Below are 17,646 nucleotides of genomic sequence, written 5' to 3'. Positions count from 1 at the left end.
AAATAACCCCGTGCCGATTCGAAAAACTTTTCGAAAACCTCCGATTTCATGGGGAATCTTTGGCGACCCCATTGTTCCGACTGATGAAAAAAATATTCCTTACACCGTTTATACCGACAAACCACCCCGAAAACTTGAAAAGTCCCGGAAACGAATTAAAATTCTGCTTTACGAGCCCATAAATTACCCCGAACGTAAAATACTTTTTTACGAGTCAGAAGTAAGTACACTTCGGAGATTAGCCGTGTACATGGTTACAATTATATGCGAACGATTTTAATTGCTTCGATCTCCGAATTTTTTTTTTTCTTTCAAATTATCGTGGATTTAAAATTTGCGGATAAAATCTTTGATCGTACGTGTATGCACGTACTCGCTTAACTTTCGTACACATGGAACCAGGTTATCGCATACCTATTCCTTGTCAAACAGCGTTTCCGACAGGATATATACGTCTTGTAAATCCAGGCAAAGTTTGTCTATACAAGAGCACCGACACGTACCAACACATACCCGGACGTACATAAATATATGTGCGGGTACACATAGTTGAAGTGTTCGTTCCTTCCTTCAATCGGGTTTAAACGTGTATAGGGGTGGTTTTAGTGTGGCTATATGATGTACGTATATAGATATATATATAGATATATATGTATATTTCTATATGTCGTCGGAGGAGCCGCGATATACCTACATGAGGATGAGGAGAAGAAGGGGGTTAAGGGGATAATCGTATTTGTCAAACCCTCGAGTACCTTATAGTGGGGGAGTTGGGCGTAGAATTCGATGAGGAAAGTAAGAGGTAGGTTAGGTAGAAAATAAGGGAGGACGAGAGGAGCAGAGGGATGAGAGCTTGAAATTTTATATAAAAGGCGGAGTAGGAAGTCGTGATCCAATCTGTCAGACATTAACGAGCTACGCTATCATCGTTCTACAAGATTTCTCAAAGAATTGAAATCTCTATGGAACCGTATGTACCTACGCGTATACGTACTCCTAGCTATATACATCTGCGTTGTATTCTGTACTAGCGGTTCGTGAGATCAAATAACATAATTTTCCTCTCAGATTTTGTCTCCTACGTAGATTCGCTTTATGCAAATATACTGGAAAATCAATGGCAGCGGAGATCCACCGATGTTCGGTGAAAATGATCATGTTCCGCCATTTTGTGTCTGCGAGTCTGAATCCGCCATTTTGAAGTCTTTCTTTCTCGCTAAAAACCACGATTATACTCAAACTCATCGTCTCTAGAATCCCGATAACGTACACGATTTTTTTTTTTTGAATCACGTTAAATCTTGTCAAGAATTTTTTGATACATGTAACAATTTTTTTTTCGAACCACCGTTCGAATAGCTGTTAAACCGTGTACGTTTCCAATTAAAACCTAAGCTGTATACAAGTAAAGTGAATTAATAATGAAAATACCGTTATCGAAAGGGAAAAAAACGATCTCCACTCTCGATCCGAGGGAAAATGGTTTATCATTGAATTTTCATCTCTAAAATAATACGAATTTAATCTCCTCGTTTAATTCTCGTTTTCAAATACTGTACGTATACGTATACCTAGTAATTGCGAATAACTTCGTATACGTAGCTTGGATTAACCGCTTATTGCGGTTGCACCATCAGCTCTATATAGGTTAGAGGGGGTGAGATTTTACGCCTCCTGGTCTACCCCGCGAGGAATGCCGGTTTAATTCTCCAAAGGGTGAAATCCAGCGCGCGACGTACATTCAATGACTTACATAAATACGCTCCGTGATAAAAAGCAAATAAAAAATAAATGAAAACTGACGATTGAAAAACATTTTTAAAATACCGTGAAAACCTGCAACAGAGGGTCGAGAAACGAACGATCGAACTTAAATTAATTACAGAAACATTCACGAACGAGTATCGTCCCTGCGATAAAATATAGGTGTAACGGAGCTAACAAAAGTTTCATTTTCGGTGGCAAAAAACTACTTTTTCACTTCGTGTAAGGCCGGTCGTTAAATAAGTCAGAGTTTAATGGTCCAATACCGGAGGACGTTATATATTATCTGCGAGAGAGAAAATATTTTCCATTCTATAGCGACGGAAATTCCTCGCTTAGAGATAAATGGAAAACTAAAAAATATCGGACTAAAATAAAAGCCAACAATTAACCGTCTAGACTCTTACAATTCGGTGGGTAAGTGTCTCGGTCTACGCGATTTAAAATACACAACGTACACGCAAGCTACGAATATATGAAGCGCATCTTATTTACCGAAGATATACAGGGGAAAAAATGAAAAACAAAGCAGTTAGATCTCGAGCGATCTCAATCTTCTTTTAGTTATACTACATCGCGATTCGAGGTGATGAAAAAGGGGGTGCTGGTGGGGTTATTGCAGAAGCAGCGGCGCGGGCGGCCCAACTAGTAGGATTTTAATTTGTTATCGATTGGTAAGGTTTAGGTATTACCTACCTACATATAGACCGCTGTGTGGATGGAACTACGGCTAGGACGCCGGTGACAATGACAGCGAAATTGCGAGTGTGAGTGCGCGACACACGTCTAGAACGTTCGGATAGAAACGATGTTCCGCCGAGTAAATTTGCTCGTTCGTTCGTTTGTTCGATTCGTCAATTTGAATCATATTTTGCAGCTACACACCATCGGAGGCTTTTAATTCTCTCGTATTCTGGGAGATTGGTCGGACATTGTCTCGTTATCACTTCGTTAAGCTCTACCTATAATTCGATGCGAAAATCGCTCGTTCGGGCCCAGAGTTGCTAGAAGCTAACCACCCGGCCAAAATCTGGGAGAAAAGGTCGAAAAATGGCAGACAGCGAACGTCGAATTTTTCGCCACGACTCCCCGTCGGAGATAGCGGCTAGAAAAGCTAGAATTTTGTAGCTATGTTCGAATTAAATTTCACTTTTATAGCCAGAAAGGTGAAATGGATGAACGTATGAATAAATAATAAACTGCATTAATTTTATAAAATTTACTGATTAATAGACGAAGTTGCGGAGAAAAACTTTGGCCGCAACGTCGTGAATATATTTTTGCGCAAATTATACCGTCGACAATTTATTAATTACTAATTGAAACGTAATACCCAACTGCATACGTTATAACTTTACGTATTTCGTTCCAACTAGATTTTCCATTTGTGCCGCAACAATTATCTCACACTTCGTTTCACTTCGCGCCGATATTTTTTTAAAAAGATGCTCGAATATTTTCGCGGCACATTTTGTCGCAAACTCTATCGACTCACTGTAAAAATGTTCGAGGGGGGTGGGGGGCATGTTCGGGAAAAAAAAGGCAGTGAAAACGTGTCCAAATCCAAAAAACGAAAACCTGGAACACGAACGGCGCACAATAATAGTCGAAGAATGAACTAGAAAAAAAAACAAAAAAACAAGTTCAGTGACGGCGACGCACGAAATTCCGAAAGTTGCCACAACGTTCGCCCCCCACAAACAAGATTACGCGTCAAATTCCACCGCTGTTTCTTGCTGAAATTGAGGCGCGCTCGTGTAAATAAAACAAAGAAGTTAAAAGGAGTAAAAAGAGAATCGGAAAAATTCGTGAAATCTAATCGCAGATAAATATATATATACATATACATACGTAGTTAACGATTATATCCCATTACAACGTGGAATTCTAAATGTAATTTGAATTCTGCGAAAGCGAAGGCATCCCTTACAAAATAGACGTGAGAATCGATGAAAGTGTGTCTGTATCAGTGCCAAAAAGTGAAAGAGAGAGGGAACGAATTCAGGGGAAAAAATCCATAGGATGAGATGGCAAAATAGTTGTCGGGAAAACGCAATTTTATCAAAGAATTCCGTGTTTCAGATTATCCGAAGAAATTTGAATGAAATAAAAGAAATTTTTTCCGTTAGAGAAAAATTAAAAAAAAAAAAAATATGAACAGGTTGATTTCCTGAAATAAAGAGGGAAATCTGGTTATTTCCTTTCAAAGAAAAGCGGTGGAAAAAAAATGGGAAGAATAATAAACATCAAAGTGTTTATTCAAAGCCATAAATGGAGGAGATGAATATATTCGAACGATGTGAGGAGGAATTTGATTGATTTCTCTCTTTTCACTTTTTTCTTTGATTATTTCTCATTCCATTTATTTCTTTTTTTTTTTTTTCTTGTTGTTCAGACAATCTCGAACACGTCGATCCATTTATACACGTGTGTGATTGCGCCCGATGAAAAATCAAGATAAAATGAAATAACGGTAACAATAATACAGTTCAATCGGTTAACAGAGAATTCCATTATCGATTTTTGTTTAGCAATTAAAAAAGAAAAGTGAGGAGAAAACTTAAAACTAAAAAAAAAAAAAAAAAAATTTTAACCTCATCTCCGCGTACATTGAAAATCGGAAATAAATCTCTTCGCTTGGTGAACTACACCTATATATTATCTATATGCCTATGTACTATGAGAAAAAATAATCATTTTTTTTTTTTTTTTTTAACTTTTTTCAATTTCATTTGTGACTGTTTCGTTTTTTTTAATTAGGGATGACCTCGACTTGGTAATTGACCAATCACGACCCGTACCAACGGCGACAACCCCATGGTATTGTACGTATATTACACGATGTTCGTATAAGTTGTACATCCAATCGCACATCCAATCGCAATCAATAAAATCCTGCAGCGTTGTACAGAGTTCTGGTAGGAATTGATTTTTTTTCCTTTTTCAGTTGATTTTTATTCACATTCCCTTTTTATTCCGTACGCATTTCTTGCGGATGGTTGACACCGATTGTGTAAAATTGAGCATCTCTTTTACAAGAATGATGCAGAAAGAATAATAAGTTGAAAAATGAAGGAAGAAAAACTTGCAAAAAAATTGTGAAGCTTTTTTTTTTTCTATTATTTCATTCAACGTGCAAAAAATTACTCGGGTATTCTGCAGATGGCACGAACAAACGATAATATTCCTGTATTATTTTTAAAGGAGATTTCACTGCATAATATCTACATACCCTATGTATTGCAGTATATGAAAGGTTTTGGGAATTTATTCAGAAGCCGTTTCTGAAGTTTGACTTTTGATTGGGGAGGTCTTTGATCCGGAGGATTTGATTTTTCTTTCTATCTCTTCGTAAGATTTCCTTTTTGCTTTCACTATACAATAAATGTGTGTATATATATATGTGTGTGTACAAGATCCATGTATTGTAGATTTCAATCAGAACGACGAAACTGAACGAATCCGTACAATCTCGTGTACATACCTATACACCTACCCATGTACTCGCAGATACGCCGTACATATAATAATATAAACTGAGAAAACCACGAAGAAAAAAATGGGAAAAAAACGAAGCGGAAATCCAGATCTTCTTTCAACTTCTGTATACCCGCGCGGTATACATGTACAAGTGCCGAACCAAATATTACGTACAACGGCGTTAAGGAATAATTGAATTAATTTTGAAGAGATAAAAACGCGAAAAAATTTTACCCATAGATCCAGATACAAATTTGTTTTGGAGATATTTTTTTTTTTGATTATTGAGGATTCCAATGATAATTATATCCCGGATGTGTCAAATTATTATTCCAATTAGTCGGATTCCCTTGATTCAACGTGACTCTATCGGTATGATAATTACGAAGCTGCAGTATCACACACCACATCGTTAAAATCGAATTTTCGTCATTTTCTTTCCTTTTTTACTATACACCATCTTATTTATTCGTTCATTCTTTACTTTCTTTCTGATAGTCGAGTTCATTGATTTTCTGATGCTACTCATCGGTAGAAGAATATTTTTTTCTTCCATTCGATGAATTAAACTTTCAATATATTTTTCGCTTTTTTTTTATATGCACCTATAATATAAAACTTTTATTCCATCGCGATAATCGATCGCTATACCTAAATAAAATTTTATGTTCGAGTGTATTTCGGTTTATTGCTCAGCTGTTTTAATTTTTTTCTGTTTAGTATTTTAGTTATTTTTTTTTTTTTTAAGAACGTTCAAATGTAATTTTTATCCTGCGGGTTGGCCAAGTTGATTAAAAACTTCTTTCGCCGCATCATCTCATGCTATGGGGGAATAAAATTAAACCTGCACTCTGCAACTTTTTAAAAATTATTATTATTATTATTATATGGTATATATTATTCGTTCGTTTTTCCTTCGTCCATTTATATATTATTTTATACCAACACCGACACATTAATTGATACGACAATATTACACGTAAAATGTAGCTAACGATGAACTGATGTTGTTACACTTTTTGAAGCGGAAAATTCGATCAGAGAAAAAAGTGTAGGAAAAACAAACTCGAAAAAAACTTATAAAATTGAAATTACATAATTTGAATTCAATCCGAACGAATCCGATCGATAGTAAGGTGAATATCATGATATAAATGTACACGTGAAATATGAGAGAATCGTTTAAAAAATACAACCTGCACCACATCGATTGCTTTGAATCCAAGATGGCCGGGGTCGGAGAATCCCTGCTAATTATTCCACCGATGACGATAACGATTTCACGGTGAATAAATCAGCTATAAATTATACGCTAATAAGTTTGAGCTGTCTATCTCAAATTACGAATGATGTATATATATATATATATATACCTAAATTGCGAAGACGATGGATCGGTGACATCTAGACGACCCGAAAATACCCTCTTTACATACTTTTCTAAAAATAGAGGAAGAAAACTTAAAAAAGGAGGAACCCTGTACATACACAACCCGTGGTATAAGGTCGTCTGTATATGTTAATTCGCATTATCATCACGAAACTCTCGGATTCCCGCTCGTATTTATATCACCCGCGTTTAGATCGTATAATATATTCAATCTTTTTTCACGCTCACGCGCCCGGGTGATTCTCTTCGTTTTTTATACACATTTTTTTATTTACCTAATTTTTTTTTATTTTTAAGTTTTATTTTCTCCGGCAGAAAAATCAATTTACTCAAGTATAATATTCACCTGTACCCTATTATCATCAGGAGCTTCGATTCGATTTATTGGATTCGCGAATAATAATGGCCTGCACGCGGGCGACGAACGAAGGAATAAAGGACGAGAAAGAAAAGGAATAAGAAAAAAGAACGAAACATTTCGGTATAATTTTAAACTCTTGGAAGACCGAATGAAATGCGTGGAAAATAACGAAGAATAAAAAAAAAAACGAAGGAAGAAAGGACGAAAAAATCTGCCGAGTGAACGGGTGGCCCCGTGTATAACTAACTTCTTAATAGATCCCAGCGGTAAACTAAAGATCTTTATTTACGATAAGGATAAAACACCCTGTGCACATCCCACGGGATTCGGGCTCCTAGGAAATGGGTATTTGCTGGTATCCCGTGCGCGGTTGGATTTTCATTTGGTATTAGGTATATAGGTATACCTGTATCGAATGCTCACCGATTCGAAAATCTGCGGGAACACCCTCTGAATCAACACACCGGCCGTCTAGGTCTCTTAACGAGGATGTAAAGTAAATGAAATATGAAACAAACGAATAAATTATCCTTCGAGGAAAATCGTGACCTAAAAGTATAGAAGGAGGAGTTGTATCCAGAAAAAAAGGTAATACGAATTTTTGAAAATCCAAATAGGCTGACTCCAATTTATACGCACGTCGTGTAATGACGATGCTTATATCGGACAACTGATTGTCATTCTCGCAGACATCCCATATATATTAAAACACGAAGATAAACCCACAGGGGAATAGAAAGAGAACGAAAAGAAAAAAAAAGGAGATCGAGAAAAAAACCCTTCGGAATATGTGCTAATATCGAAATTCCTACGACCCCTATTCTCATATATATAGGTATAAGTACGGAAAGGGTCTCTCCGCAAAAACGTATAAATTATCTTGATTTCTATAAACGAAAGGAAAACCCTTTCTCATTCAACGATTTTGTTCGAAGACTTTCAATTCTTTTAGAGCAGGCTTGCGAGGGAAGATAAAAGTTCGAATAAAATGAATCAATGGAACGATTGTCTCCTCTAGATTTTCTGAAACCAAAAAGATGAAGGAGACTCGACCGTTCTTCCGCTTGAGTAATTAAATCTACGAGAATCTAAATGTTTTTTGTTTTTTTTTTTTTCTTTTCGAATTTTCCGAAATCTCGAGGATTTTTTTCCATCGGCATCGTAAAAATGTTTTCAGAGTTTCATTGTCGTCTCATGAACCTACAGCTTCGTTTCAAAATTTCAAAATAGCCCACTTATTTTTTATTCACCGTCTATATAGCGTATTCGCCGTAAAGGGCGCCAGCTTTGGCGTTAGAACTGTAAGGTGGAATTGATAGATTGCTACCGAAGGATCAGGTTGAGGACCCTGACGGTTTTCGCAGGTCGATCGACCAACCGACAGACGGTAGGGAATCAATATTTGATGCTCCAATCCTGATTTTAAACTAAAATAAAATTTTCAATCTATAGATCAATACACCCAAACAGTACCCGTAGCTGAGTATACGCGACTAAATTTCCAGATCACCAAAAAGTGCCGTCGTTTTTCCACTAGAAACGAACAATTTCCAGACAATAATCGTCGGCACATTCTGATGACAAATTGCGAAGGGTTTAGAAAAAAATCGAATCGTTGAAATCGAGCCAGAATTTCGGCGAATCGTTATTTTTGACAGTGATTTGATCTACATCCGCATTGTGCATCCTGTCGTGTCAGGCCTGAAGGAAAAAAGGTGACGATAAAGGAACGCGTTGACTTTGAAAAGCAGACATAGAAAATCTAGAAAACGTAGTCACATCAGGGAGAACAAACAAAGATCGCGCGGAGGTAAGAAAAAATTCAATCGCCGCGATAGAACCGAAGACGTCCGAACTGGCGATGTTACGAAAAACCCTTGCAAATCCGAAACAAACCTCCCCCGAAGATCTATTTTATTTATTTAGTTTTCACCGCCTATCTCTTTCTCCGCGGAAAAGATCTTCGCTGTTTTCGATTTTTTCGATGAAAATAAGACGCGGACGAAAAAAACAAAAAAAACATCCCTCTTTTTTACTGACTTTTTCTTCTTGCTCCTTTTCATTTTTCCCTCTTCGCGTCGTACATTTTTGAATTTTCGATACCCACGCCGAGGCACGTACGATACTCTGATCAAGATTACCAATTCGAAATTTGATAAACGAAAGAGAAGTGAACTGGCGAAAAGGAGAATCCAATTTCTGCAAACCAAAGAAAACGTATAAGTAAATGGTCCGCAATGGATCTGGCTAAAAAATTGCATCGCTTTCGGCCAGACTCACTTAGTTTTCAAACCGACGAATCGAGCCTCGCACTTTTCTTTCGCAAAAACCGCCCCTCGCCAACCAAGAACAGCGAAGTAGTTTTCTCTGGTTGATCCCGAGGTCTGGCGGTCGAAAAAGTATCGGTCATAGGTGTCTCCGGTATCCTTGGGAGAACCAGTTCGATTCCGATTTTCCGATTTCTGGGTAAAATTGGGCAAACGTCGAATGTGCAGGGAGCGTAGTAGGTACGTAGGTGTACGTTATAAATCGAGGTAGCTACCAGCTGCAGAGGGACGGTACGAAGGAAGGCAAGAAAGGACAAGGAAGGAAGGTGGTAAGGTTGTAAGGTTAGAATGAATAAAGTAGAGGGTGCAGGGCAGGGTATGGCAGGGCGACGAGGGGTTTTCGGGACGCCAGGGCGTCTGGTAACGCGCAGGCAGCCAGTCAGTGCGCGGTGAGGCGCGCCCGCTGCCACACGCCATGCTTCTACCTCAGGTGAGCAATGACCAACCAGAATATAATGGATGTGCCAAAAACGAAAACAAAAACAAAAAACAAAAAACAAAAAAGTCAATAGCAAAAATACAGCGAATGAAACCAAATGCATGAACAAAATATACCGTCATCCCGTGCATACGTATATATATGTTATTTCTGCACCTCAACCACGTATCACAACATTATATATGTCACCATTCAATCTCCACTAGATCTTGCAACAATTAAAGAAAAACCGAAATCCAAATTTTTGAAAAAAAAAAATAAGCAAAACAAAGTCGCTGTTATTTCATTAACCACCCACGTACACATCATCTGGCTGCTGCATGCGATGTATGTTTGTAATAGTTTTCGAAATTCCGCACGCAAAACGCTGGTCGAAAAAAATATACCTGCAATTGTTAAACGAGACCGTGCACCGTGAAAGAAATTGAAGAAAATAACAAAAATTAGCCGCAAGCTCTTAAAAAAATCGGAGAGCAAATGAAATTCACCGGTTTTCTGCTTGATATACTTTTTCTTTTCAACTTTTCAGTTGTAAAATATACGATAATCAACTTACGTGACGTGGATACCTTACGAAATTATGTTAACAATGATAACACTAACAATAATAATAAGAATAATAATAATAATGATAATAATAAATATAGGCGAGGAACAATTGACCATTGATTGTCGTACGGCGGTGTTCATGTGTGATTCATCTGTACGTATAAAATAATAAGCCCCAATTTTTCAATCATATTTAATGTAGTGTGGTATCAAGATTCGTATCACGTTATATATATATATATATATATATATATATATATATATATATATATATATGATAACTCGCGATGTTTTCAAAGTGGTTAAATATTTTTACACGCACATATATGTACACGTATGCATGTGCAAGGGTACAATTTACATCTGTGCTAATTTAGATAACGCTGTACCGTACATATCGTCCGATACGTGCGACGGTACATTGTAAATCGGGAAAAAAACTAAAAGCCGTAAAGAACAAGAAAATGATAACCCCCCCCCCTCCCCCCAAAAAAAAAATCACGCACACAGCTCGCTGTGAAAATTAAAATCGCTTCACGATACCGGGTGATATCGAGACGTCGAATTCTCGAATTAAATTCATACCGAAAATTGGAAGAAATAAAAAAAATAACGAAAAAGGAACAAAAAAAAATGTCGTTGCGGGGTAATCTTTTTTTTTTCTCTCTTTTTTTCGTTATTTTTTCTCTTTCTCTTCTACGGTTCGCCTGAGCTTGCGATTTATATACTTCGTCTCGCGCAACAGGCAGAGGATCTATACCATACACACGTATACCGCCATTATACATACGGCAACACTTTGACAGACGAGGTTCTTTTTCTTTCCTCTTTCATCCCTTGGATATATTTCCAGTGCGTATATCCACGCGCGATCGAATTCTAGTCTTTTTTTTATTGGATATCATTTTTTTTTTTCACCGTCCACGCTTGTTTAGTTCTCTTCCCACCCTTCCGTCCCACTTTTATCCGTACACCGTACGCTACTGCAGTTTCTGCGAAAATTCAATTTTTCAAAAAATTATCACTCGAAAATTTTTCGAACAACATTTCGTTCGCGTTTAATTTCCTACACACGCCTCGCTTCTCGTGATCGTATATATACACGTAACGTAGTCATTGAATAGGAAAAAAAAAACGAGAAAAACTGAAAAAATTGATATCAAACGATCCATCGATAAACCAAAATTGTACGTATCCGACAAGCATAGAATACTTCGGCAGCTGAGGCTTATCAAAATGATTTTTGACCCTGTGCGATATATGTGTATCTTGATGATTGTTTTGCGGTGATTGGGAGTTCATTAATTTAATTGTTTGGTTAATAAATAGCCTATGAGAGCACACATAATCCAGGGTATGTTGCCATGGGTTATTTGGACTTCCTCCCGCCCCTCCGTCGCGGCTCGCGTTCGTTCCGTTCTTCAAAATCTATACAGGAATAGGTATGATACAGGTGTATACACCTACACGTGTATAATATATATATATGTATATTTACATAATATTTATGTATATACAATAAGATGTATTTATCCCATGGGAAATCAAGAATTGTTTGCTCCGCAGTAGCTGCCGCTGCGGCTACCGCTGACGTGATACCACCTTCACGGTATAATTCTTACATAGATTTCATAAAACAAATGAATATATAAATAAAAAAACCATCCCTCGATGTGAACCATATATTAAAGCATAAAAAAAATGAACGAATGAAGCAATAAACTCTCGCGGAATGGAAAAGTGACCCTTCCATTCTACTTTAAATGTACGTATAATACGCAATGATGTACACTCTGTCTGGTTGATTCTGGATCGTCTGATGGCCACGACCAAATTGGACAAACTATATTCACTAACTTATTCATTATCTTATTATTATTTTTTCTCTCGAAAACGTTGTCCAGCTGACGTTCAGAATCAAGAACACAGGGTGTACGTGACACGTGAACGAATTGAGCGAAATCCGACGTATAAATTAAGAAAAAAAAAAAATCTCAGCCGTTTTCGAGGTCAGGTTTCAAATATGATTCGAAGTATGTTAATATTTTTTCTTCTCCTCGCATCTCAAGTGTAAAAAGTAGTATCTATACGTACGTGAAAATTGTAAAGAAACAGCAGCGGGGTGGCATCGGGCGATGGCTATAGGTGGTAAATTTATCGATCAACCAACGAAGTGAAATTATGTGAATTGCGACGGAGGAAATTTGGGTGGGAAAAGGAATATAAAGGGAAGCAAAAGTTCGGAGGGAGAATTCGTAATACGGGGGATGAAAATTATTTATTCAGATGATAAAATTATTAAAAAATAAGATCGAATCTTGGGCGGAGAGAGAAGAATGAAAGAAAAAGAAAAGGAATTGGTTTGTAATAAAATTAACGGTGACGACATTTTATGCGCGAAAATTCACAACCTAAGCCCAAGTACATACGTATGTACGTACGTACGTACGATGGTAAAAATATGAATTTTTTCCCTTGTGCAACGGATGCAACAGGCTGTTATAAAATTAAATCGATTTATTCGAACGTCGCGTGATCGCGTTTTCCACCCTCATTATTTCCGGCATATGCATATGCGGACGGTAGTAGGTATACGTGTGTGCCTGTAACTAGGTTCATTCTCCAAATTTCCCCGTTTATATTCGTTATACCTCTATTGTACGACGCCGCGATGCAGCATCGCATTTTGCAACACGTAAAATTCGTACGTAACGTACGTGTATACGATTTTCCCCCTTTTTTACCATTTTTCGAAACAGTAATTTTCGCATTAGACCGAAAATCACGTAGACGAAAATACGTTATGGGTGATACGCGGAAATTACTCGCATCTCTGATTCGAAATTATGCGCTATAGTTACATAATCTATGCATATATTATAATTGCGGTACATTATATACCCACTGACCGTGTCACTTGATTATCATGGCGCATAATCAAACTAAACGATCTTCAATTATGGACGTCGTCTGCAATTTCAGTTCATTGTCTGCAGTATTTCAAAGTCCCAGATACGGGATCGGAAAACGACCGACTTAAAATCTACCCCCTTTCCTACCACGTCGTACAGCCGACGTCCGTATGGGTAACAAAAGAAATTAAATTAAAATAAAAATTCCTTAATTGATTCGCTCCGAACAATAAAAGAAAATGAAAAAAGGAACAAGAAATAAAATTTCTCGTTTAGAGCAACCATAGATAATTATAATATACGTATGTACAAGATGCTAATGTACTTGTTGTTGTAATCATTGTTCGGTTCTTAATTTTCATTTTAATTTTTTCTCTTTCATTCGGTTATCAAGATTATACACGGAAGAGAGTGACAAGAAGATGATCTTATATAAAATATACTTCCGAGACGTTGTTATTCTATTGTATAGTGTCGTAAGACTTAATTAAAGCTTTAGAAGTTTACTAATTAAAGCTGTAATTAAACGTACAATAAATTAAGATAAAGCGCTTTGCTGCAAGATTTTTTTTTCTTCCCTTTTCAAATCTTAGCTTTCAGATGAATGTATTTTTTTTCAATCTTTCTTCTCTCGCATTCTTTCTATTTTATCGTCGTGTTTATTAGAAATTTATCGCCGTGGTTTTTTTGTTCTTATTCCTGTAAAATTTCTCTAGAGGTACAGCGTAATCAATAATAGAAAAAACATTTCAAACGAAAAAGTGAAAACGAAAGAGATTATTTTATCTTCGGTGATTTTGTACGTGAAATCAAAATTTGGATGAATTTTCGTCGCGTAATTTTTTAGTCAGCCGTCACTCATTTCAGTCTCTCTGTGATAATTAGGGAAAATTTGAAAGGTATTAATTACGAAACTGCTGAAATTTTCTTTCCAAAACTTGGGTAACCGTGTACGTTACACACATATGCACAGCTGTCAGAGGTATACGGGAAAATTTTCCTGCGTCTCTGGATGAGAAACTCGAAATACTCGGGAGAAACTTAAAGTGCCCTTAAAGTTGCAATACACACAACATATACACGTAGATATGTGTAATGTACACGTACGTATGTATATAAATTAAGTACGAAGAAGGTGATAAAGAAAATTCTCGAAACTTCCGTCAAACATAATAACTTTCCTCCTTATGGCGGAAAAGGGTTCATAAAACATAAGGAATTCCCTAAAACTTGAATAATTACGCGAACAAAATAGAACGAAACGAAGGACCGACGAAATTTTAGGGAGGAAACATCGCTGGCAATTTCACAGCGAGAACAGAGCAGCCGTATAAGATAACAAGACATCTTGTAGTTCTCGAGTCCTGTCGGATAAAAAAAACGAATAAATATTCAAAAATTCCCCGTCCGCGGGGATTATTTAATCGGCATTTTATTTTCGAACATTCGACGTAGTTGGATAAAATTTTTGCAGCAGCGGTGCCCTTCGGGAAGTTCCATTTTCTTTTATACGTACCACATATACCTGGCCTGATCGAAATATCCTTATATCCTTATATTATGTACACCTATATAACCCCTATATTTTATTTCTTCCTATTACCGCGCATCCTTTTCGATTTTCCTCTTCTATTTTTCCCCCTTTTTGCGCGTCAGAATCTCTTTGTGGTTTACCCTTCCTCACCCTTCACTCCAATTTTCTATCTTCTCTCCTTATCGACGTTCTTCCCTGGTAATCCTTATCAACCCATCCGTCCATCGCGTATACACACAGTTCGTTCCACGCCCTGCACAACCCTTTTGTATGTGATACACGCACACCGACGTGCCTTTGTACTTGTGCGCACCTGCCCGCGTGTTATATACATACCTATATTATGCGTACACGGACGATACATATAACGCTAATTACGCGCGATCGGATCGATATATCAGGGGGAACCAAAATCGTGCCTCACCGTTCGGTAACAACCCTCCTTCCCTTTACGCGTCCCTCCCGGAATCAGCCCTACGCAGATGGGCCCCAATCAGTAATCGGGATTTCAATTCCCATTAAACCCTTATTTATTTACCTGCCCGAGGTACGCGGGGGAGGGGGGGGTGGGGGGGGGTGGAGGGCTCGCGATACCGACCTTAAAATTTTACACGCCCACATTTCACGTCTACGACGGCAAAAACCCCGCCCGATTTCGATGTTCGATCGGAAAGAAGGGGCAAATAAAATGATAAATCTATTAACGCTAGCGAAATAACGCGCGCCGTTTATAGATTTTCACATTCGATTCGATTCGAACGCCGCAGCCTCACGTGTAACGTGCGTTGGGTATACGCGAGGCACGAAGCTCCATGTGTATATACATATATCCACGGTTAGCTCAAATTTTTAATATAATGGAATTGTGCGATACCCGAAACATCGGAGAGGAAAAAGAGGAGAATGAAAAAAAAAGAAATAGAAAACGGAGGGGGGACAGTATTTTTACAACACTCGCAGCTGTTATATGATATTGCAATATCGCTGTACATGATATATATAGATAACTGATACCACGGTATAATACACCTACATCATTTCTCTTTATTTTATTTTATACAATCTTTTTTCCTTTCACCATTTTTCCAATTCCAAAACTACCGACACACGTACAAATATTTTTACTATGTGTATCGTACGTACGAGCTCGATATACCGTACCTATATATATATAAAATCTAAAATGAATTGCCGGCAAATATTTCCGGTCGAACGAACACGATTTTTCCGGTTTGAAAATCTTTTTTACTTTCTCTTCATTTTTTATTTTTACACCGTATTTTAGATCATTTCATACCTCGCCTTCCTTTTCATTTTTTTTTTTTTTTTTCTTCTTACCGTGTGTTCTCCATTTTTTTTTTCACTCGGATTTTTTTTATCTGCACCCTCTACGCGGATTGTAACAGAAAAGAAATTTTTTTCCATTTTCTTTATTTCGTTTGTCCGCCTTTTTTTCCCTCTTTTCTTCACTTTTCCGTTCTCTTCTTTTCGTTTTTGCCTCTTCATTTTTCGAACATCGCGTAGAAAAACGGGGACGAGTAATTAAATCACTCCATCGGTAGAAAAATTTAACTATTTTAAGGAGAGGAGAAAAAAAAAACAAGGAAAAGTAGGAAATCCGTTGAAAGTAGCCGAGAAAAATGACGTGGAAAAATATCAATGACCGTGACTGAGAACAGGAAGGAAATAAGAGAAAAAAAATAAAAAAAAAAACAAGATGACGAGTCGAGAATTCCGTTGAAATCTTTTTATCAAAACTTTTTTCTACGTATATACATTATTCGACCTTTTAGGTGGCGCTCGCTTTATCTCCCATGAGGTATTGTGGCCTATACGACGCGCGGAAAAAGATAAGAGAAAAATAAAAAAGAAACCTTGCTTCAGAAATAGCAGAAAAGTATTCACGAGCGATTCCGAAGAGCGGAGGGTAAGGAAAAAAATAACTCTGTTTTCATCTGATTTTGAGTCGCTCCCCGAAGCTCGGAAAAATTTTCCGCGTCAGAAAAAGACGTCCGCAAGCTCGTTATACCCGAGCGAGAAATACTAGAAAACTCGATCGGTTATTCCGCGTGGGAAAATATCGAATCGGATTATCCCAAAAATCGAACGAGGAAAATTTTGAACCACGAGGTTGCGATAATTCCCTCCCTCGTTCATTTTCCACCTAGCCACGATTCGCGCAATATTCGCGATTCTTTATTTTTCACACCAGAGTTGCTTTTTCGGGTACAAGAGTTAACGATCGCGATTAGTTTGCGAGGAGGGAAAAAAAAAAAAAAGAGACCGACCAAGAAAAAAATCACTTATCGTTAACGATCTTCTAATAATATACGTAGACTTTTAGGTGGAAAAAGTGGAATACCGTCGTGTTCGAAAAGGTAGGGTTGAGAGGGCGCGGAAAAAGAGCAGCTGTAAAAAAGACAAAGGAAGAAAAAAAAAAAAAGGAAAGAATCCACGCGGATGGAGTGCGAAAAAAAAAAAAATGGTGTGTAACAAAAGTGTGTACGATCGTTTCGCGTAAAGTGAGAATCTCATTTTTTTTTTAAGTCCTCTTCAACTTTCCCTCCTCAATTCAACAGCTTTGTAGGTTGCCGGCTACTACCTTCTTCCCTTTTCCCTTGCATTTATACGTCAGGTCGACTCAGGTCGGGTTGAGTAAGGTTAGCGCTGAGAATTCTTTCACGTATAACTCGGCGCAACGTTCAACCCCCAAATGTACAAAATCTGCCCCTCGAACATCAAAAATACCCCGCAGATAATTACGGGCGAGAATTTATCTCCGCTTCTCGATGCATTCGAACGCGAAGCTGGAAAAAAGAGACGCGATTTTCGATTCGGTGTTGGACAAGAAGGATGAGAAAAACAAATTCTCGTACGACCTTTTGCGATG

General features: G+C 37.5%; 1 protein-coding gene across 2 annotated transcripts in view; it reads left to right on the top strand.

The window, feature by feature from the left end:
• The first annotated feature begins 9,694 nt into the window (after nt 1–9,694).
• Nucleotides 9,695–17,646, top strand: part of LOC105685784 (dopamine receptor 1) — a 36,652-nt gene continuing 28,700 nt past the window's right edge. The window contains exon 1 of one of the 2 annotated variants that reach the window (XM_048651117.1): nt 9,695–9,752. Coding sequence is in view for 1 of the 2 variants with exons in the window: in XM_012400184.3 (XP_012255607.2) it covers nt 9,738–9,752 (15 nt within the window). In the remaining variant the exon portion in view is untranslated. The remainder of the gene's footprint in view (nt 9,753–17,646) is intronic. The other variant, XM_012400184.3, reaches the window with a different exon arrangement.

The sequence above is a fragment of the Athalia rosae genome, chromosome 2, assembly GCF_917208135.1.
Source record: "Athalia rosae chromosome 2, iyAthRosa1.1, whole genome shotgun sequence".
NCBI lineage: Eukaryota > Metazoa > Arthropoda > Insecta > Hymenoptera > Athaliidae > Athalia > Athalia rosae.
This window is presented reverse-complemented; position numbering and strand designations above follow the sequence as displayed.